The following is a 25,132-nucleotide window of genomic DNA, read 5'->3' on the forward strand; positions in this document are numbered from 1 at the left end:
ATCTCAATAATTTTTGCATTTAATGTAGTGTACATATCTAAAATATGACACCTGGCAGCTATTGCAGATAGGGCCTTCTGGTCCTAAATCTTCGACTTGTAAATGCTTTATTATTGGCAGACAAACTATTTCTTTCATGAAGACTAGCATTGGCAGGTGTCAGTCAATGCTAGTCTTTTGTGAAAGTACCATAAAGTAGGGCTTGAATTGCAGTGAGGCTACCAAGGCCATTGCCTGCCCTATTTCAGTTTCGGCCTTGGTACCCCATATCTTTGTCATTTTCAAGGCATTCTTCATCACTTGTTGGCCTTGGTGCCCTTGCTAGTCTTTTTGGGAATAGAGGCTTGTGTGCAGGCCTCGAATTTCAATGTGTTTTTTTTGGGGGGGCACCCATTTTCAAGGCCCCCAAAAAAAAACACATTGAAATTGAGGCCTGCACACAAGCCTTCCCAAAAGACTAGTGACTGCCAATAGACAAACAAATGATCTGTTTGTACTTGCAATTCATTACTAAAGTTATTTTTACACTATATAAAAAAAAGACAAGAGTTCATGAAAAAAAACACAACAAGAAAGCATGGTGAATATGGCCGGTATGTAGTTTTGATCACTGTTTATTTTGAGATTTGTAAGAAATTTAAAAAAATAAAAAGCACTATTTTTTTAATTAAAACAGTATGAAGTTCTGTGTTTGCTTGTGTTTGGCATCAATAAACAATCAAACCAAAATAGTTCATCACACCTACTAAATAGAGAATAAATGATGGGAATTTTTTTGCTAGCCTCTACTATTGTGTGATGGAAGAAGATATCCAGTATACGTTCCCTACAAATTCCTCAATCAGTCTACTAGTGATTGTAATCAGAGACAAGTCCAAAATTGGATTAAAACATTTAAATGAAATTTAACTGAATTCTAATCTATTCTTAAACACTTGAGAATGTTCCTGCAATCTTATTGGTTCTTACCCGTGTGATACGACATGATATCACACGGGACAGCGCTGTGCATCGACGCGATAGGCGTACTTTCGCTATTTGAACCAATTGGAGGCGCATACATTGTAGCAACAACGGGACTGATCGATTTTAAGCCCTAGGTATAATTCCTTGCAAAATGTAGGATTTAATTTGATTAAAATTTGTAATTCTTTTGATATTTTTATTTGAATTGAAGTGTTTAAGAATGAGAATAAAGGTATTGTTTTTAGCAGCTGTCGTGCATCTATCATCTCATATAACACGGTCGAGTTCTGCCGACATCATTATTTTTGTTTTACTTAAAATAATGATGTCGCCTGTTATATGAGACGATAGATGCACTACAGCGATTAAAAACAATACCTTTATTCTCTAATTAGAAACATTCAATCTAGAATTCAATCTAATTCGATTTTTTAAATCGCTTTGATTTTTTAAATCCAATTCGATTCAATCTAATTTGATTTTAATTTAAGGGCTTAAAAATCAATCTAAGCAATTTTTAATCCCTTAAATTAAAATTGAATTAAATTATATTCCAATCTGTCTAGATTGAATATTTCTAATACTAGATCTGAATAATTTTTACACATTCCATTACACCTAATTTATGAGTCCCGACTTTTAATACTAGTATTGTTCTTCAATTAGCAACATAGTGAAGTGCGTTTCTGAACTCCGTTATTTCAGTCCTTTGTTTTGTCAAAAAGCGACATGGAATGGCTCACAGGGGCATTGGTCAATGGTGACTGGCAGTTGGTTGTTACTTGTACAGTAGCTCTCATCTTTTGGCAGGGCTGAACCGGGGTCTGAAAAGGAAAATAGGATTTTAGAAAATTTGTTAGGGTAGAGCTGGGACAGTGGCACAATACCTCCAGCATGGGGCTGTTACAGCAGCTTCGCTTTGAAATCCTTGCCCCCACTCACACTTTCCCAAATGAACACATTCTTCAATAAAAATCAGCATTTCCCCAGTCCCCTTTGGTGGTGGTGGCAGATTTACCCCATCAGCTACATGTAACTGTTCTCTTGATTGCGAAAGTCTAGTTTCGTCACTGGAGAATGTTACCCTGAACCCCCCCTGTGGTGCGGTGTCATTCAGCACTGAGTGATTTCATTTATGGGGCAAATTATTAACCCCCCCCCAGTCGGTCGCACACCACAGGGTTCATTTAGGTGTCATATTTGGGAACGTTCACAAACACTTGTAACAGGGGGGGCCTAATGCCCAAAGAAAAATTGCCGGGGGGGGGGGGCTTTAAAAATTTCACCTTAATTTTTCTTGTAGAACATTATTTACACTATTTTCTATAGGGTTGACATTCATTAATCATGGCCAGAAAGGGGGCCCTGAAATTAATATTAGGTCTGAAAGTGGGGCCCTGAAAAAATATTTCAGACCCCCGAAGCTGATAGGGGGGGGGCATATGATTTTTGGCACATATTCTTGGGGCGCCTTTGAAATAAATCCCTCTAAAAAGGCTTAGGAAAACCGTACGGAAATGCTTAAATATGCCAATTTTCCTGAAGGCCTATAGACCATTTTAAGGTTTGCAAATTGGGATCCCAAAGTTTGGCATGTGCAAAAGGAGGGGGGGGTAAATATTTTTGGCAATTTTTACAGCCATTTGAAATTTTACCCCGGAGCTCATAATTATTGCACAACCCCTAAATGCAGTTTTAAAATATGTATAAATACATACTTCATCAGAGGTAAACAAATCAGTGTTTTGTATTTTGAAGGTGGTTATGGGGCTGGCATTTTCTTTGGAAAGGGGTCCCAAAAATACAGGGGGTCATAGAATTTTCAGACTAAAAATAGGGGTGGTTATAATTTTGTTAACACCCAAAATAGGGGGGGTTATAGAATTATTAAGGGCTGGTGACTTCACAATTGAAATATGCATACAATCTATGCAAAATGTTTGTGCAAGCAACGCTTGCACCTTTATTTACACTTACAATAAAAAAAATTGAACACGCCCATGCACTTACTTCACTATAAAGTTTTGGTGCGCGCCATACCTTTAGTTTGTCTTGAGTCTGTGTAGGTGGAAGGGGGGTCATAAAATTTTTCGACCCAATTTAGGGGGTCGTAAAATTTTTTTGCCCACGATAGGGGGGGGGGAGTCATACATTTCTCCGGTCACCGACATATTTGGGACCCCCCCCCCTTTCCGAAGAAAATGCCAGCCCCTTATGTGTGGAAATTCTAAAACTAAAATCTAAATTAACAGGTTTGGACGTTTTCTTTTGTAATGAAGACATTTGATATTAATAAACAAACACTCGTTGGGAGACACTCAGTGATAAAGTGCATTTTAGGGTATGAACTTGTGAAAATACTATCTCGACATTGCCGAATTCCACAGTCTTGCACTACTGGCGAAGGGAACAGAATCCGAAACCGCGGACAAATACCTCGTAATTGTTACGCTCGTAAGGCCAAAATTTCCATTCTTAACTATTTAAATGGAATAAGAGAGTGTATACCACACATGGACGAGTTGATTTACGAGAAAAATTTACAAAATATTGTTGTATAATGCCGAGACTAAAATTTAGCCTAGCCGAAAGCTTGAGATTCCCATTGAGTTTAATACGAACCTGTCAATTCAATTGACCATTATACCAAAAACATGCCCACATTTCAACTCGATTTTCTACCAAACTGGTAGTAGATCTCCTACAATTTTTTTTATTACATAAATGAAAGTGTTATTTACCTACTATATCGATTTCAGTCGAGATCTACGACTGGAATTCCTGTAATTCGTTGCCAAATATTGGTAATTTCCTCATTTTGCACCACACAAACCAATGGAAAACGTTACTTCCGGGTCGCCGAGAAGGCAGGAAAAGTAGGCGGGGCTTGTGAGAAAAACTTCTAGAATCGTTTGAGCCTGGTTTGAGCCGGGACGGTAGAAACACCGAGTGCATTAAAATATACGAACCCAATGTGGTGGTGTGGTAAAACATGATGATTTCAAAAAACTGCAGTCGATACTACTCACCATATAGGTTGCTGCCTACATGTGGAAAATATTACACAGCCTCCCCCACGATTGATACCACCCTATGCCACTATATAAAATTAAGTACATATCGTCGGACGCATCACATACTGGTCTATCTCGAAAAACACGCATTTCGAGAAAATCGCAATTGAAAATCTTCGTATTAAGTTTACCTTTCTATAATTTAATTAGACTATGGATTTTCATGAAAGTGGTTTTAAATTATAGTATATACTTGTAAGATTTATTCAAGAGGAATCTTGAATTATATTTACGTATGCAATATTGCTTAAAACTACACTAAAGTTGTAGTTCAAATTTAATATTTTATAACTAATTATTTAGGAAAAATTGAGGTCTGTAATTTGTTGAATTAGAAGAGCTCCGTAAAAAAGAACTATATACCAATTTTCTCAGAAAAGTCAAAAATCCAAGATAGACCAGTATGTGATGCACCCGACGATATTACCCATAAACTGCTCAAATATGTGAACTAACAATTGTGGACACTAAAATTACCATTTCATCAGCGATATCCCATGTTATAGCAATACAAGTGTGTAGGTCACTGAGTTCCCTGAGTTCCCTGTGTTGCCGAATTTGGCAACCTTAATTTGAAACTTTCAGTGGGTATGTACAGGGGGTCAAAACTTTCTAAAAAAAATTCATTGTTGTTTTCATGTTTAGATAGCTCATCTACATATTTTAAGATGGGTAAAAAAAAGTTGGTGCTAATGACCCCCCCTATTACTATTGGCCTGAACTGTATTTAACAAGCAAGTTTGAACACTTGTCGGTCACAAAACTTAGTGGCATAGGATGATTTTGGTCATTTTTATGAAATTTGTCCCAATGGTTTTAAATATCAAGTTCTTCAAGTACAGCAGGTAAGAAAGGTCAACTATACTTAATTATTAACTTTAATTATTTAATTGACTTATTTGCTTTTTGTTTGCTGCAAAAGAGGATTACTGAAAAAATGTACAAAATAGCACCTTGTCCAAAGTTTATATTTCCTGTTGAACAATATTTTTGGGAAGCAGGATAAAGTACCAAGGTATTTAGGATTTCATAATACAGTTGATTTGATAGATTCTTGTGTAAAATGTACATTTGTTTATTATTTGTTTAATACTATAACATAATATCAAACCTGTATTTTCAAACATTTTAACAGCAAGCAAACCTAAAGGAAGACTACAGAGCAAAAGCACAAATTGCCGCAGTTGAAAGCGAAAGCTCATTGGAGTTCAACTGATCACGGCAAAAGTAAGTACATTATTATAATACTAGGCGAATGACCCCTGGTGACCCCTAAATGCCCTTCCCAAAATTTGGCTCTAAATGGTGACTGTACCCACCAAGTTTCATACCCATCTGACAGTTTTTACAAATTTGACCTCAGATGACCCCTGGTGACCCCGAAATGACCTTCCAAAAATCTGGGTCTAAAGGTTGACTGTACCCACCAAGTTTCATACCCATACGACAGTTTTTACTAATTTGACCCCTGGATAACCTCGGATGACCCTGAAATGACCTTCCAAAATTTGGCTCCATATGTTGACTACCCACCAAGTAACATGCCCATATGACAGTTTTTAGTCATTTGACCTCAGACGACCCTTGGGTGACATTGGATGACCCCAAAATGACCTTCCAAAAATGTGACTATGAATGTAGACTACCCACCAAGTTTCATGCCCATACGACAGTTTTTAGTAACTTCACCTCATGTGACCCCTGGTGACCCTGAAATAACCTTCCAAAATTTGGGTCAAAATGTTGACTGTACCCACCAAGTTTTATGCCCATACGACACTTTTTACTAATTTGACCCTGGATGACCTCGGATGACCCTGAAATGACCTTCCAAAAATTTGACTCTGAATGTTGACCTCAGATGACCCTAAAATGACCTTCCAAAATTTGACTCTAAATGTTGAATGTTCCATGCACTTACGACAGTTTTGAGTAATTTGACTTCAGATGATCCCTGGGTGACTCCGGATAACCCTGAAATGACCTTCCAAAAATTTGGCTCAAATGTTGACTGTACCCACCAAATTTCATGCTCATATGACAGTTTTTGCTAATTTGACCTCAGATGACCCTGGATGACCTCGGATGACATTGACCCACTAACCAATACAAATTTGTTGTCTGGGGTCAAGATGCACCCACCCACCAAAATTGACGAATGTGCGACCCAAGTCTCTGAGAAAATAAGAGAGACTAGCAACCTATGGGGAGTAAGAGAGAAGACTCCAGGATGGGGTCCCTGGGGTAGTAATCCACTAACAAATGCAAACTTGGTCTGGCTCGGATCAAGTCACACCTACCCACAGTTCCGAGAAAATAGGCGGACAGACAGACTCACAGACAGAGTCACATACTACCCGTATTATTATATAGATTCTTCTCTGTAAATGTAAATGAGTGAATAAGTCACTCTTTCAAGGGGTATTATAGGCACAATTTGTTTAGAGTAAAATCAATCTGAAAAGAATGAACTTTCATTTGGTAATGGATATGCATGGTTGCCGATGTATGCTCGTCCTCGCAGGTTTTTCTCCGGGTGCTCTGATTTCCTCCTGCAACAGAAATCGGACCTCTTCCCATATCCCTGTCCCGTAAAGTCTGGTTGGCATCCCTTGAATTCAGTAGCCTCTGAGCACTATTGGGCTTAGCCTGGCTTCGGCAGAATGTTATGAATAAAATAAATAAATATTCCACTCTTTTGAGAGTGAACAATAGCTGTCACAATCCTTCTAGAATGAAATTTACCACTTAAAAAAAGAGTTGTTTTTCATTCCACTCTTAACACTTTTGTGTTCATAAAGAGAGTAAGCATGTAAAATTAAAAGGCAACAAAACAGCATTAAGTTGTAATTGCCTGCTGTATTACTAGTAACCATACAAATTAAGCAATATAATTATTCATGATAACATCCAGGGGCATTCACATTGGCATTTTACTTATTTTACCAAATAAAAAGTTGATATCTTTCGAAATAATATGACAAGAGCAAAGTAAAAATCATGGATTTTACTCTAGAAACCTATGGTTGAGGTCACCAACCCCTGCTCTATGGTCATTTTTGATGGTCGGTCTTACAGGGTAAATAAGGTGCTGGGGTAATAATTTTATGACTAAAACAAGATCAAGGGATGGATCTATAATTAGCGTATGTCGTTTTGGCATAAACATGCCTGACTTTTTATGTTGGATGAAAAACCCTAGGTGCCCCTCCGTAGGACTAGGGTTAAGAACTGACATTCAAAACTATTTCTTGAGAGATGGGAATTCCCTCTCAAGTATATCAAGTTGATTTGCAATTAGACAAAGTCAGTCAGATCTATCATGATCTTGGGAATTCCCAGATAAAACAATGTGATGATTGTATTGCATCATATGAATAACCCTGTAAATATGTAAAAGAATGAAATGTAAACATGTACGTCATTTACTTATACGATGGTTTACGTATTGACCTCTTTCCACGATGTTACAATTAATCCAAATTAGGTCGAAGAGACAGCCTGTAGTATGTTGGGTGTAGATGCAAACAATAAAGACACACAATGTGAAAAACACCTTGCTGCTTATTTTTGTTCACGCCAGTGAACGTTAACACCACTTGCACCCAAATCTCATATGCACAGTTTATCCCTTATGTACCCTGTGTCTTGAATAGCTATTGTAACCCACCAACCATGTGGTTAAGAGGCTAGGAAATAATTCCTAATATCTCATGCTCTCGTTTGTATACCTTTATCGAATCCTGCTACCCATAACAAGGACTATTTAGCACATTTAACCTTGAGTGAGACTGCTCAGTGTAGGAATATTTTAGCCTTTTTTACTAAACATGTTTGCAATTGGCTTGCAGCCGTCATATGCTGATAATAAAAGCTAGGCAGGTTCACTATGATCAGTATAATAAGCTATAATTTGTTTTCTTTGTGATTAGGCATATCTTCTGTATAGAAACCTATTCAGCAAGCTGCAATAGGCGATTTACTTCAGAAAATAACTACATTGCACGAAATTCAGTCCAATCTCTATAGTTAATTGAATGTTTATTGACTCTTGTAATAACCAAGCAATGTGTGTATAAACATATCCAATGTATAATATATTTTCTGTTACAAAATAATAATTGGTGTTCATAAAGCTGGAATATGAGACAAATATCCCTGACAAAAGCTAGCAAGACCAAAATGTATAATATGTTTACTTTAGTGATAAGGCATCTAGCATCTGTATAGAAAACTATTCAACAAACTAATTTGACCCTGGAATTTGACATGCAGTGTTCCTGTAACACATTTAGGAGATTTGCTTCCAAATAAAACTCCTTTTAAAAAGGAATGGGTGTCCAACGGGAAATAGCATCTGATGGGCTGATACAGTAGACATTTTGATATAATTTTCTTTGTGTAATAGCCTTATTTGTTTCCTGTAGGTAGCTTAAAAACCTAAATGCAAAATGTCAAGATGCAAGTATCATCATGCCTCAAATCACTTATTTATTGTTAAATCAGTACAGAGTATAGGTTATATGAATATTGAAATTTAAACCAAAGTAGCTCAAAGTACTATACACCTGATTCGTGAACTTTGTCTTTTTAAAGACAAATTATTGTTTCTTTAAGTTTCACCTACATTTTTACAAAATAGGTTCTTCAAATGTTTTGAGCATATGAAATGGAAAATATATGAAAACGTTTTATTCCTATTTGATAAAATAATGTACCTCATTTTCATTGCTTGTTTATTTGCATTGTGGCATGACGCACTTAAAGCGTATCTCGTGTTGGTCACACACGCAGGTTGCAGTGTGTCACGCAAACAGATCTTTGCATTTGCTTTGCATTTTGCACATGGATCACTCTGAATTCTGTGTTTTCACACAGGCTGTCTCTTAGACCCAATTTTAACTGATGACGTTGCGGAAAAAGGTCTATTGCTGCCTTACGCGCTGCATTGCACACAATGTGTTACTTAATAGTTTTGATAAAAAAAACACCCATTAGGCGACTAAAAAAGAAAACCCTTTTCTACGGGCCCGACCGACCCAGATTTTGAACAATTGGGAAAAAAATTTCCTGTACTAATGAATGCCCGACACAGATTTTGGGTCATTCCACCCCCCCCCCCAAAAAAAAGCCCTATTGACCGACCCTACTTGAAAGGTCTTATACACAATTTGTGAAGCAAATACTTCTAAGTTCAAGTAAATGGCGTGCTTCTGAATAAAAAAAGAAATATGGTAGACAAAAAAAGACCATGAATGATGATCGAGGCTGTCAACCTGGGACATTCTTCCTTCAAAAGTATTAATTTTGTTTGCTTCTTTGGTTTTGTTGCAGATTCTTATCATGGATGATAAAGGTATAAGCAAAATTCTCATAGAGATAAGAAGGGGTCTTGCAGAGGAGAACCTACCACTTGACGAAGTACTGGATGATCTCCTGCTTGAAGACATCATAGATGATTCAGAAAGAGATGTAATAGATGAAACACAAGAGAAAGACCAGCTGAAGAAGTTGTTTGGCTTCCTGAAAAAGAAACCTGATTTAGCATTGGCTTATAAAGCGTTTACGGAACAGCTGATAAATCGCGCAAGGGATAGCTATGACAAAATAGTAAAACCTATCGAGGACAAATACAACTACAGTAAAGGTTAGTATATTGCTTGTCACATTATACAAGACAATTATTAGTTTTGCAAATTTAACGCTTTCTTTTCATGCAACACCTGCCCGTAAGGTTATGAACCCCCTAGTTCACTGAAAAAAAGTAAAAATATCATTACTTGTTGTTAGAAATAGTAAATACAACCAAGGAAAACAGAAACGTAATGAAATAAACATATTCAAGTAAAAATTCTTGCGTTTACGATCAGTATATTGTTGCATGGCTCCTATAATTGCAAAGATCGATCTTTGGAATTAAATACCTTTTTTGGTAATTTGTTAACATTTTGTGAAACTTTACACTCAAGAGTAGAGTATGCCATTCGGTCGACGTATCCTTTGAAGGATATGCTATAATAACAGAGTCAGTACTCCCCCAATGTTATTTCTCGGTAGATCAAGTAACTCCATTTAAAATTGAACTGAAGTATATTGTTTAGACTATTAACTTGTTATTTTATTGATAAGGTACATTTGAGCTTTCTTCCTTGGTAGACTTGAAAAACTTTATATTTTAAACTGTTCTGCCAAATTGGATAAAAATGACCAAAATCATCATACGCCACAATTGTGACTGACAAAATGTACTTTTTTCGTGGTGTAACACTCCACATTGGCTGCTAAATCACCATCAGTGTGAACAGTGATTTTTAACTTTTTCCATCTCCCATTTAGTTCAATTCCCAGTAAGTCCGATCTCACTTAGACCAATTCCTACTTGAGTCATTTGACACTTATTCCATGTCCCACTTGGGCCAATTCACACTTGGTCTATTTAGTCTAATATTTAGTCCCATTCTTCCAATTCCCAGTAAGTCCAGTCTCACTTAGACCAATTCCTACTTAGGCCATTTCACACCTATTCCATGTTCCACTTTGACCAATTCACACTTGGTCCATTCCAACATGGGCCAATTCCAATTGCTGCATGTCGTACTTGGACCATGTCCCAGTGGTCTATGGCATGTCACGGCATGTCCCAGGATGGACCATGTACCACAGTGTTATGCATTTTCAATCAACAGTAGGGCGTGCAACTGTGTAATGGAAGCCCTGTATTACAAGACGCAATGAAAGTCGGGCTTGAGAGAAGCTTTTATACATTCACCATGCAGTACAGTACATGTTAAGCCGTTTAGAACACAATCATGACAATATAGGCCACAGAAGTACATATTGATGCACATTAATGTTGGTGTCCACTCCTGTGTAGTGTGCCCCAATATCACTGTATCATCACATGTATATATAAATAAAAACCTAGTAGGATACGGATTTTTAATACCACTTAAAGTTAAGAGATTTACTTGTCTTTCACTTTCAGACATTAGGCAAGATACAACTGAAAGCAAGAAGGAGGATGGAAAAGATGGCACAGGAAAGCAAGGTAGGATTATGATATACACTGTAAAAGATTCCATCATTTTGCCAAAGTTCAAAAAACAAGGAAATAATAAGTAGGGATATAATGTGGTGTGTTATGGCATCAATGGGGCACTCCACACATGCTGCGAAATTCCCATCAATGTGGGCAGTGATTTCCCACCAAGACCAATACCACTTGGTCCAATCTTACTTGGTCCATGTCCTATTTAGTACTATTCCCACTTGGTCCAAATCCCAGTTAGTCCAATCTTGATAAGTCAAATTTATATAGACCAGTTTACGCTTAGTCCATGTTTCACTTGTTCCTTGTTCTACTTTGTCCATATCCCACTTGGTCACTGTCCCATTTGGTCCATGTCTCATTTGGTCCCATGCCCCACTTGGTCCATCCCATTTTGTCGGTGTCCCACAGTGGGAGTGTTGCAACATTTGAAACCAACCCATAGCATGTAAATGCATGTTACGCAACCGCTCGGAAGCGAGCTTACGCGTTTCGTTACAAGGCGCCATGAAAGTTGTGCCAAGAGAGCGTAGCTTTACACATTCACCACGCAGTGCAGTTGTTTATTACGTTTTGTTAAATATGCAGTGCAGGCCACGGAAGCTACACATTAATGCACTTCAATGCGGATCTCAACTTCCGTTTACTTTAGAGTACCCCATTCACACATACACGGTATCATCACAAGCTTACTTCAACTGCTGCAATCTCTGGAAATCTCATACAACATGCAACATTCCATCAAAATCACCCTTACAGGTACTGATACTTCAAAAGCAGTTTGCATTTGCTGCCATCCAGCATTTCAAGTGTAGAGGGCACCTTCTTTTACAGGCCCGTTGTCTGACAGAAGTACTTTAGGGGGATGTCATTGACCCCCCCCCCATCGCGGGCTAATAACATTTTGTGACCCCCATCTCAGGCGGAAAAGTTTTATGATCGCCCCTTCCGCCGACAGACTCAATCCATTGTTGGAACTAAGGCGAAGTGCGCAATAACTTTTATTGTAAATGTAAAGAAAGGGCAAGGAGTGCGAAAACAACTTTGATTGTAAGTGTAAAGCTTCTTCAGACAAAATACCTAAGATTGAGACATGTAGGTAGACCCTTGTTTATTGATGGATCTGAAAAGAGCTGTTCACTGAAAAATGCCGCTTGTCATAACAAGCAGACCTCGCCTAATGTAAAATTGGGGGGGGGCTCTGAAAAGAGTGTATTGACTTTGTACTTGTAATGGGACTTGCATCCAATCATTCTTTAGTGATGTGAAGTGGCCAATAAAGGATGGTCATTTGGTCAATGGGCTATTATGTAACAATAAATACAAGCCAAACAGCTTAATCATGGTGCTTCTTGTGGCTGTCGACAACCAAGAAGCAGCTTCTGTAATGGACATGAGAAAGTTCCAGTAGGGTAGCAAACTGAAGCATATACTCAACACTAAGATCCGGCTACCCCCCCCTGTCTGGGAGCAAATCATGTCCTTTATCATAATTATGAATTGTGTTCCCTTATTCTTTCAGACGTTCCACACGATACAGCTGAAAGCAAGAAGGAAGAAGAAAAGGACAGTTCTGGAAAGACAGGTAGGATCATAATTGTCACTGTTCAGAATTACAGCAAAATTGCTGCCACTAAATACTTTGCAAAACTTGTATGTTAAACCTACAAATAATGTCATAGGCTTTTAACAGGTATTACAGAAAAGTATTAAAGTAGCCTGAGCATGACAAGCTTCCTACAACTGCTATGATCTTGGGCCATTGATCCAACTTGGAGTGGCACTGAACACTGGTTTTTGCTATTCCGGCTAGTGGTTCTGTGAGTGTATATAGCACTTACGGTGATTACATAATGGCATCGCACGGTATTCATGCATGTGCAGTGGTTATCTATATAGTATTTTGTGGTCCCTAACCATGTTAGGATTAATAGACGCTAACTATAATGATTGTAAACTAGTGTGTGCTGTCGGTCTCCTCTTTTATCATAATTATGAATTGTGTTCCCTTTCTCTTTCAGACGTTCCACACGATTCAGCTGAAAGCAAGAAGGAAGAAGAAAAGGACAGTTCTGGAAAGACAGGTAGGATCATAATTGTCACAATTGCTGCCGCTTATTATGCCAAATTTGTACGTCAAACTTACAAATAATGTCATGACATAGACTTTTAACGGGTATTATAGTAAAAGTATTTAAGTAGCCTGAGCATCACAAGCTTCCTACAACTGCTATGATCTTGGGCCATTGATCCATCTTGGAGTGGCTCCAACATATTCCACTATAATCTCTTAATAGAAGATGATTTAAAATAGTGTGCGCTGTCGGTCTCCTCTTTCAATGTGGTGAAATGTACAGGGCATCTTCTTCGCAAGGCCTTCTATACACCCCGAGCTCTTACCATTCCTAAATTTGTCAGTGATGTCAAGGATTTCCTTCGGAGATGTTGGATTAAAGAAAATTGATTTGTCAAAGGGTGCTTTTAGAAAATCAGAGAAGCTGCATGGAGAATGAATTTCGCTTGCTAGCTTCGGACCAATTTCAGCAAAAAACTTATTGAATTTAGAAGGCTTATTCTCTGCCGGGCAAAAGTACATGACCCAGGAATTTGTGTTTACAGCCCATTATTTTAAAATAAGTCTTCACAAAATGTGACACAGCAAATTTTAAATACGCATATAACTTCAAATGTAAAAGTTTTCTTGGGCTTTGAAAAGAGTGTATTGACTTTGTACTTGTAATGGGATTTGCATCCAATCATTCTTTAGTGTTGTGAAGTGGCCAATAAAGGATGGTTATTTGGCATCAATGGGATATTATGTAACAATCAATACAATCCAATTAGCTCAATCATGGAGCTTCTTGTGGCTGTCGATAACCAAGAAGCAGCTTCTGGAATGGACATAAGAAAGTTCCAGTAGGGTAGCAAACTGAGCATATATTCAACACTAAGATCCAGCTTCCCCCACCACCCGGGAGCAAATCATGTCCTCTTTTATCATGAAATATGTTCCCTTTCTCTTACAGCCATTCAACACGATACAGGTGAAAGCAAGAAGGAAGAAGAAAAGGACAGTTTTGGAAAGACAGGTAGGATCATAATTGTCACTGTTGAGAATTACAGTAAAATTGATGCCACTTAATACTTTGCCAAACTTGTATGTTAAACCTATATGTCATAGGCTTTTAACAGGTATTACAGAAAAATAGCCTGAGCATGACAAGCTTCCTATAACTGCTATAATCTTGGGCAATTGATCCAATTGATCTGGAGTGGCTCTGGCATATTCCACTATAATCTCTTAACCCTAACACTGAACACTGCTTTTTGCTATTGAAAGTTAAAGAAGAAAAGAAAAAGGAAAGAAGATGAACAAAGAAGTCATTCGGCACCCTGTAATGTGAACCTTAGACCCCTCGTGTGCCAAGCACACGTTCACCGTCCAGGAGCCACATGGGTTTTTGTTGTCCCGGCCAGCGATTCCGTGATCATATAGCACTTACGGTGATTGCATCATGGCATCGTGCGGGATTCATGCATGCGCAATGGTTATCCTTGTGGTATTTTCTGGTCTCTAGCCGTGTTAGGATTAATAGACGCTAACTATAATGATTGTAAACTAGTGTGTATCTGTCGGTCGCCTCTTTCAATGTACATGGCATCTTCGCCAGCGGCAAGGCAGTGATAGCAAAGATGTGGTATATAGAAAATTGCCTGACCCAGGATAGGTAAAAGAGAACTGCCCATAAACTTGTGGGAAATAGAAGGGAAAATGTCTACAGAGTCTAAGCGTCCATGCTTTGGGTGGATTAATAATGGTATAGTCTATATTACCAGCCATTATCCACGGACCAGAGGGAGGGTCTAATCAAAAGCTTGCATGGGTGGGTCATCCCGGTTCAGCTCCAGAGCACCTCTTTAGGTGATGAGTTCCAAGAGCACTTGGATGACACCACCTAGGACTGAGGATATGCAGTTAAGGAAAGTTGACAGTCTTGAAAGTCTTCCTCAAAGTCCAGATGTGAAGATTCTGTATTAGTTTGTGGAAGATATTTGGTTCTTGTGGCTGTCATCAGCCAAGAAGCAGCTTCTGGAATGAAGCAAACTGAGCATGTATACTCACCAGGAAGATCCAGCTACCCCCACCGCCCGGAGCAAATCATGTCTATTATCATAATTATGAAATATGTTCCCTTTCTCTTACAGACATTCACGATACAGCTGAAAGCAAGAAGGAAGAAGAAAAGGACAGTTCTGGAAACACAGGTAGGATCATAATTGTCACTGTTGAGAATTACAGTAAAATTGATGCCACTTAATACTTTGCTAAACAATAATGTCATAGGCTTTTAACAGGTATTACAGAAAAGTATTAAAGTAGCCTGAGCATGACAAGCTTCCTACAACTGCTATGATCTTGGGCAATTGATCCAACTTGGAGTGGCTCCAACATATTCCACTATAATCCCTTAACCCTAACACTGCACACTGCTTTTTGCTATTGAAAGTAAAAGAAGAAAAGATAAAGGAAAGAAGATGAACAAAGAAGTCACTTGGCATCCCCGGGATTTGAACCTTAGTCCTCTTGCGTGTCAAGCACACGATCACCGACCGGTAGCCATAGGGGTTTCGCTGACCCGGCCAGCGATTCCATGAGCATATAGCACTTAGGGTGATTGCGCCATGGCATCGTGCGGGATTCATGCATGCGCAGTGGTTATCCTTGTGGTATTTTGTGGTCTCTATCTAGCCATGTTAGGATTAATAGATATTAACTATAATGATTGTAAACTAGTATGCGCTGTCGGTCTCCTCTTTCAATGTGCATGGCATCTTCTTTGCCAACGGCAAGGCAGTGATAGCACAAATGTGATATATAGAAAACTCGCCTGACCCAGGATAGGGAAATGAGAACTGCCCATAAACTTGTGGGAAACTTAAGGGAAAATGTCTACAGAGTCTAATGGTCTGTGTTTTGGGTGGATTAATAATGGTATAGTCTATATTACCAGCCGGATTGCACAGACCAGAAAACTCCCATAAACTTGTGGGAAAATGTGTACAGAGTCGAAGGGCCCATGTTTTGGGTGGATTAATAATGGTATAGTCTATATTACTATAGCCGTTATCCACGAACCTGAGGGCGGGTCTAATTAAAACTGGCATGGGTGGGTCATCACGGTTCAGCTCCAGAGCACCTCTTTAGGTGATGAAAGAAGCAGCTTCTGGAATGAAGATGCAAAAGTTCCAAAAGCCAAAGGGTAGCAAACTGAGCATGTATACTCACCAGGAAGATCCAGCTACCCCCACCGCCCTGGAGCAAATCATGTCTATTATCATAATTATGAAATATGTTCCCTTTCTCTTACAGACATTCATGATACAGCTGAAAGCAAGACGGAAGAAGGAAAGGACCGTTCTGGCAAGACAGGTAGGATCATAATTGCCACTGTTCAGGAACTTGTACGATAAACTATAATGTCATGGCTTTTAATAGGTATTACAGCAAAGTATTAATGTAGCCCAAGCATCATAAGCTTCCTACAACTGCTACGATCTTGGGCCATTGATCCAACTTGGAGTGGCTCCAACATATTCCACTATAATAGAAGCTAACTATAATGATGGTAAAACAGTGTGCACTGTCACGGTCTCCACTTTCAATGTGGTGAAAGTACAGGGCATCTTCTTTGCCAGGCTTATTTTATGCCAGGCAAAGTACTTGTACATGACCCAGGAATAAAGTCTTCACAAAAAGTAACACAGCTTTTTTAAATACCCATATAACTTCATAACTAGTAATCTTCCCTGGACCAAAACAAGTATCTTTAAAGCACTGTACTTTAAATATGCTTTCGAAACAACATTCCAATGTGCGACATTTGGAACGATGATAAAGTACCTTTAAAGTACAAATAAAGTACAAAAAAATGACCAGAAAAGTACATTTAAAGCATACTGAAAAAGGCACATTTAAAGTACTGTACTTTAATTGTACTTTATACCAAACTTTATACCAAACAAGAATAGTTAAAGCACTGTACTTTAAATATGCTTTCTAAACAACATTCCAATGTGCGACATTTGGAACAATGATAAAGTACCTTTTAAGTACAAATAAAGCACAAGACCAGAAAAGTACATTTAAAGCATACTGAAAAAAGCACATTTAAAGTACTGTACTTTAATTGTACTTTATACCAAACAAGCATATTTAAAGTACTGTGCTTTAATTATACTTTATACCAAAACAAGTATATTCAGTGGCGGCCCTCGGGGGGGCAGGGGCAATATTTCTCTTGTTCTCCCAGTTTGCCTCCCCCCCCACTTTTTGAGGCAAAATCACATAAATTTCCACTTTATGCTGCAATTTTGCGCAAAATTTGTTGCTAAAATGTGAGCCCTGACAGTTTTGTGTCGCGAGGTTCCATACCAACGGAACATCGTACACCAGTGAGGTTATAATTATAAGCTTAAGCTTACCACATTTATGGAGCTTATGTATTGGTAACACAATTATGTTCACAAGTATACATTACCAGTAACTATCTCCTGTAATCAAGCCTGTATTTAGTCCATTAAAGTCCTAGCTTCATTTTATATAAATGAATAGTTTTATACATCCATTGCAATATACAACCTTAGCATAACTGCCACAAGATGGCCGTTGGTATTTTTCAAATCTAGAGGAATGTAGTCATGTGACTTGTACATGTAAACATCACATGACCACATTAAAGTACATTTAAAGTACACTGAAAAGCACATTTTAAGTACTCTTATATTGCTGACAATACCACCAGGAAAATCAGTCCAGGTAAAGCATACATAAAGTACTGATAAAGCGTATTTAAAGTACACACTGATGTTCAAAATTTGGTTAAGTCCAAAATAAGCACAATTAAAGTATACTCACTGACACTGGGAAAAAACTAAGTCCAAATAAAGTATAGTTAAAGCATAAAAAATTTCACATATTTATCAAAATATTCATAAAGTATAATTAAAGTTCTATAAAGCACATTTAAAGTACCTTTAAAGTACAATGTTTTTCCAGGATATCAAAAATAAGCACATTTAAAGTACACTTTATAATGTTCTTATTACCCATAAAGTATAGTTAAAGTACCCATAAAGTACAGATAAAATACATTTCTAATGTGCTTTATTTGGTCCAGGGTTATCAGTAATATTTTAACATGGAAAGATTGGTGGCATGAACACATGCAATTGTATCCTCTCAGAGACAACTTCAGCACTCTTGGTGGGTAGATGTGTTTAGACATAATAAGATGTATGTATTCCTGCCTTTTGTTTGGAGGCTGATCTATAGACCAAAACCTATCACCTGTCATCTGAACAAAGTGATAAGCATGTGATCTTAAATTTGTAATTGATGAGGTCAATACCTGCTTCATTACCCACATTGGGTCCCCTTACCAAAGTGAATGCCTTCGCTATGCAGTTGCTATGCAGTCGTAGATGCAGTTATTTTATGTAGTCGGTTTAAGTAGTCGAAATGATCTTCATATGCATCGACATGTCCATATTATGCCTTCAAAGACATGATATATGCCTTCAAGGCTTATTTGCAGTCGCTATGCCTTCCCACAGCAAAGTTAATATGCAAATTAGCTATGCCTTCATTGGTCGACTGCATAGCTATGCCTTCATTAGTCGACATGTCCATATTATGCCTTTTAGAATTTTGTCATTCTTTACCGAAAATATTGAAAAATTATTAATGATAACTACAGCCTGTCTCAAAAAAAATTGTGCAAGTGAAAAGCGCCCTCTTTGGCAATTAGAAAATACCGTTGTGACATAATGCTTATATCAACGTCACGGGCGCAGTCTTAGCTCTCAAATGCCGTTTGTTCTGTTTTATTTGCTTGTTCCAATTTCGAGATATGTATATTTAACAACGAAAGGGTAAAATCACAATTGTGCCACTTTTACTAGGGAAGAGAGCTGTACATGTAAATCAATTATAGTTGGTGTTGATGCGTCTAATGCACCCCCTTTTGGGGCGCATGCATCATACGCATCAACATCAGCACGCGATGCGGCATTAGTTTGCCTAATATCTCTCCCAACAAGTAATACGCGTTCATTAACCTACAACCTGTATAAGTGCGTAATATTTGTTTGTCTTTTAACATGTCTTAAGTGACTAAGAGAACAGTATTTACCATGATAAAATCATTGACATGCACATGTATTTAATTTTTACAGCAGAATGTGAAATATATATTCATCTTTTAATCTCTTTTAAGTGATAAAATAGAATCATCATTCCTCCATCATGATAAAACAGTAAAAAAAAAAAAAAACATTTTGTATTGTGTAATTGATGCATTCTTTTGATTTCACGAAGGAACTCTTGATAAACTTGATGCTAATCACTGTTACATGTAAAGCCTTCTTCCCTAGTAAAAGTGGCACAATTGTGATTTTACCATTTTGTTGTTAACTACCCATATCTCGAGATTAAAACAAGCAAATTGAACAGACCAAACAGCATTCGAGAGCTAAGACTACGCCCTTGACGTTGATGTAAGCATTATGTCACAACAGTATTTTCTAATTGCCAGAGAGGGCGCTTTTCACTTGCACAACTTTTTTTGAGACAGGCTGTATTAGGAAGGATCTCTGTCCATTTTTAGCCAAAATATTCACAGGATAACACTAGCTATTTCCATGTCTTTGGTTCTATGAGGAATTAAAATTGTAATTAGAATCAGGCCCATATGCAGGGGGTGAGCACCCCCCCCCCACGTGTACGGGCCCGATTACAATCCAAGTCTTTATGATCATGATCAATGTGCATTTCAGTGGAACGGCATAACGTCTAATGCAGGGCAATTACATTAAAACAGTGTATAAACCCATTGCTATATGCCCTGTTACATCACTATACTCATGAATACCCTTTATACTTAACCAGTCTATAATATCGAATTGATTAATTCGAATTAAACAATTCATTGATGTTTGCACTGGGTAGTAGCCATTACTGCCAGTAGACAGGAAGTCTGGAAAGTTTACCTCAACGCTGTGGGAGGTCTTCCCATGCTTTTGAATGGGACAGCAGTAACCTTGGCCAATTTTTAGACCAAAATTTTGGATTTTCCAGATTTTTTGTCAAGTTTGTGAGAGCATACAAAGACTATCCGTCAATGGATTTTTATTTCCGTTGGTAAATATTTTTTAAATTTTGTTTGTCATAACATATTAAAAAGGCAGAGACCCCTGCTGTATAATAAATTAGCTAGATAAGTTTTGAGTAACCTTGGTGAAAATTATCAAAAAAGTGCCTATTCTTTTGTGTGTGTACGGTCCATCACCTGTCACTTGGTAGTCTTGTAACATGTCTAATGGCGCTACCCATGGCCACTCGATGAATTGTTTAATTCGAATTAATCAATTCGATATTATAGACTGTTAACTGGGTTTTCCATGTGTTTACCATTGTGACACTTGCAGGGTGGCAGTTTGGGCCACTATCACTGTGACACAGCCCCAAAGAAATAGGATGACCATTTGGCACCATGCATAAAGTCATGGCTCTTAAAAATTGTCTGCCAAAAAGGTTTAGAACCAACATCTTGATGAACCAATATAAACCGTATTGCTCCCACCTTTCAGAGATCCCCAGTACATTAATTATCCCTGTACCACATTAATTATTGTCATAATACATGTACATGTCAGCATAATTATAATGAACCAAACTGTTCTGCTATAGAAATCTAAGTTGCCACTAAAACTAATTTTGAATACATGATACATCTCTGATGTACAAGTGCTTGACTGCAAAATTCAACAGGTTTGCAGTAATCTTGCATGTAGAGTATAATCTTAAGCTTATAAATTTCTACTCATCTACATGCAGTGAAAATCTGTAAGCCTCAAATTTACCTGTTCATACAGTCATTGTAGTAATCTGTAATGTGGAATTCCTTTAAAATGTCTGAATTATTCAAAATAGTGCCCAAAACATCCATCATCTTCTTACAGCTTGTAACTGCCTTGAATCCAACAGCAAATTTGTATGCAAATTAGCTCTCGACTGCATAATTTGCCTTCCATAGGACTGCATAATTTTGAATTTATCTTCGACTACTTGTTTTCCCAAGCTTGACTGCATAGGACTGCATAATTTACAGTGACTGCCTATTTGAAATGTCTTCGACTGCTTTCTATGCAGTCGAAGACATAACTACATGGTACAACTGCATTAAGTAGTCATTTGTCTTCGACTGCATAAAGACTGCATATTATGCAGTTTTGTATGGTAAGGGTCATCGTACATGAAATGAGGCTAGAACTACAATGAAGACCCAGCTACCCCCACCGCTCCAAGAGCAAATCATTTCGTTTATCATAATTGTGAATTTGATTTCATTCTCTAGACGTTCTACAAGATACATCATCATCGTAATTCTTAAGCTATCTTTTCAATTTCAAATATTATGTTTACACTATTGCAGGAATCATTGATAGTTCCTTTATAGTGAATATGAGAATGTTTGGGTTCATTTTTTTTAATAGCATTTTTCACAACTTTGCCATTTATCCCTGTACGCTTCACTCTAACCTCAACCCTTATTAGAGTTGATCATCCTATCTTGTAATGTCACACAGTTTTTGCCTCTTGTGGTTGTGGCTGATTTTACTCATGCTAAAGAACCAACCAGTTCTGTGTGAAAGGGTCTGTCTTCGCAGACATACAGCAGCGTTTCACAGGTGTCTGACATTGGTTCTCAAGTTTTTTTAAATTTTTTATATACAAGTATATCAAAATGATTGGTACCCATTAGTTTCCATTGATAATGGATGAATCTGACACATAAAAAATCAACACATGATCCACATAATTTATAGATAAATTGTGTAACACGTCATAAACTACATATTTTGGACATTTCAAGACTATCCAATGCTAGATTTGGAAGATGCAGGCTGTTTAATAAAATTGATGGGTAACAATCATTTTGATACATCCTGTATCACTGGCAAATCTGCAGCAACATTTCATTTAGTATAATAATCCTAATAATCCTCATTTTGTAATTTTTGTACACTATCCTAGGTCATGTGATGATATCGTATAGCTGGGGAGCCAAGAAGGATCACCATCCATGCCAACAAAGAATGATAAAGCTGAGAGATGAACTGATTGCAGGTGGTTATCGGGTATGGATGGACCTAGACGAGATGGGTACGGAAAATGTGAAGCATGTTTTATGATTTTGTTCTGAAAAAGTGTTGTTAAAAGGATATTAATTTCTCAGTGCATTAGTCATCGCGGTTACAGAATATGAATTATCATCTTTTAATAAGAAATTACTGGTTACAGTCTGATCCATAACGATTAGCATCATCCATGTGAGTGTTCCCATTATTTTACTACCACATCAGTACAATATCTGTTCCTATACAAGATTTATATCTTGCAATAAACATTTGATTGCTAACTTAATACCGTAAATGTAGACATTCAACTTCAATGCTAATAATAGAATGCCTTTTGAAATGGTTATGATATGAACTGCAGTACAAATCATTAGTAATATAATAATAATAATTAGAGGGCACCTTATTAGCCAATTCAGCATCGATTCTGCGCCCCCCTGATCCAAGCGGAGAAAGTCAAATTTCTGTGTACATTTCAGCAAAAATGTCATCAATTAAGACCAAAATTCAACTTAATTTTAACCAAATTGATGGGATATGTTCACATTTTCGCACGTTCCTCACATAATTGTTTCATTAGAGGCCATTATGTATCCTTGCCCCCTGTTTGCTAAAATAAAAACCAAACCGACCAACCCTATTTATTTGTCGTCTAATATAACAAAATAACACCCTAAACAAGCAATGTATGCTATAGAATAACCCAAAGTAACAATTGACACCTTTCTATACAGCTGGTAACATGGATGACAAAATGTCTGAAGCAGTTGAAAATGCATATGCAATTCTGATGTGTGTTTCCGAGAATTATCAAAAAAGTGACAACTGCAAAAAAGGTAATGATAATTTTAAACATGTCTCTCTACAAACACGTTTTGATATAGGCTTAATGTCGCTCTTAACAAACCTAACATATCATAATGTACATGTAATCGAGTTATAACAAAACCATAAGTCTGCTTATACTTTTAGGACACTTTTCAAGGTACAAATGCATTTATATCCCAGGATTTATATCTGACACAAGGAGATATAAATGCCTAACAGTAATGTGCTCCACGAATTGGTCACAAAATTTGGGAAATGTGTTCTAACTTGAGAATATGTCACTTTCCAGGGTATAAAAGAGGTTTTGCGTGGAAAACGTGTATCAAAGAAAGGGGGTTAGAACAGAAAATAAACAAAACTTGCCAAACAGATATGGATCTGTCTGATGTTGGCTAAAATTGCACATTACAAAACATTTCACAAAACTGCACAAAAATGCACATCATTCTAGTACTCTTTTTCTTCTAATGCCTATTTTGTCCCCCCCCCCTCACGTAATGTCTAGTCTGTATTTTACTTGTTCCCCACGTCAAGTTGGTGTACTATGTACCTTGCTTTTTTTCTTTCCAGTTTTTCATATATTCAAGGTATCCTCTTGTATCATTTATTGATCCTTGATGTGTTTTGTGTCCTCGTCCGTTGGATTCACCATTACCCACTTTTTTTTATCACTTGTTAATTTTGGGCACATCTTGAATGTGTTTGGGACCATCTAAGAAACCTAAAAAGGTTGGGTTAGGTTAATCCTGGGGGATGCAAAGACATTAGTGCTAGCTCCCCGTCTAGTGGTATTCATATAAAGTTTTGAACATTATTCTTTTGCACTTTTTATGACTCCCTCTACAATATGTTTTCTTAAATACAGAAGCTCAGTACGCATTCTTTTTAAAGAAACCCATAGTCATATTAAAATATGACCGCCATACGCCGACTGGATGGCTGGGCTTGCAGATTAACAATCTGCTGTATTATGATGTGCAGACTGAGGAAGCTATGATGGGAAACCTACCAAAGATCAAAGAACAACTTGACAAAGGTACATAATTGATAAGAACAGTGACAATATTGTAATTTTGAACACTACACTACATGTATCTGTAGTATGATTCAACCTTGAAGAGGGTGGATTGATAATTTTGTTTAACACTCATCCTATATTAGGCATAGTTTGCAACAGTGTTTCTAAAAAGGGTGTTGTTGCAACCTATACTGTTATATTTGGTATAGCCATGGAGACTCCTCTATATTGTGATACCACCACAAGAACACAAACTCCCCACATAATGTGGCTATGATGGAATAATGTAAGTGCATGTAACCTTGTGAAATTGGAAAATCACAGATATACATAAAGTAATAGGCCAATAAACATGTGATTTTCACAGACCTTCTACTATTTATGAAAGGGAAAGGACTATTTTAATTAAATATCAAGTTTTAAATTCCATATTCCTTAAAGTATTTTCATTCATGCAAAAATAACCATTATGGGGCTTCCCCAACCCCTACACACAAAGTTTGATGGTTGGCATTACCCCAGGAATATGGAATTTAAAACCCGATATTTAATTAAAATAGTCCTTTCCCTTTCATAAATAGTAAAGGCCATATAAGAGTTAATCACACCTGACCCTGCCTCTCCTCCTTAGAACTAATAAACGAACTTGTAACTTAGATTTTCAGAAGTAAAACCTATAAAGCAAATACTTTTTTTCCTTATTCATAAACAGATAAAGCACCAACAAAACGAGCTGATCATGATCCAGAAAGCAATAAAGGTAAGAATAAGATTGCACAAAACATGTACCACCAATAGCAAACACACCCCCACCCTTACACACACACCCCCACACATACACCCCCACTGGTTTTCCCTTCAATCGGGGATACACACATTTTACATAGGGTGCGTAACCATGAAAATGGGGATACCCAGTTGACACATAATAGGGCCCGATCTTCCCCAGTTGACTAGGAAATTGTCAATTGTCATACATTCCTGACTTTCTACAGGGCA

The 25,132-nt window shown here is 37.5% G+C and overlaps 1 protein-coding gene across 1 annotated transcript in view; it reads left to right on the plus strand.

Annotated features, from left to right (window-relative positions):
- Positions 1-10,607: 10,607 nt before the first annotated feature.
- The window catches only part of LOC140144149 (uncharacterized), a 371,331-nt gene continuing 356,806 nt past the window's right edge, over positions 10,608-25,132 (plus strand). Inside the window, exons 1-9 of the mRNA XM_072165981.1 lie at positions 10,608-10,725; positions 11,026-11,088; positions 12,611-12,673; positions 15,295-15,354; positions 16,460-16,519; positions 22,184-22,312; positions 23,022-23,123; positions 23,981-24,151; positions 24,846-24,893. Coding sequence (XP_072022082.1) covers positions 10,608-10,725; positions 11,026-11,088; positions 12,611-12,673; positions 15,295-15,354; positions 16,460-16,519; positions 22,184-22,312; positions 23,022-23,123; positions 23,981-24,151; positions 24,846-24,893 — 814 coding nt within the window. The remainder of the gene's footprint in view (positions 10,726-11,025; positions 11,089-12,610; positions 12,674-15,294; positions 15,355-16,459; positions 16,520-22,183; positions 22,313-23,021; positions 23,124-23,980; positions 24,152-24,845; positions 24,894-25,132) is intronic.

This window comes from Amphiura filiformis, unplaced genomic scaffold (assembly GCF_039555335.1).
Source record: "Amphiura filiformis unplaced genomic scaffold, Afil_fr2py scaffold_42, whole genome shotgun sequence".
Taxonomy (NCBI): domain Eukaryota; kingdom Metazoa; phylum Echinodermata; class Ophiuroidea; order Amphilepidida; family Amphiuridae; genus Amphiura; species Amphiura filiformis.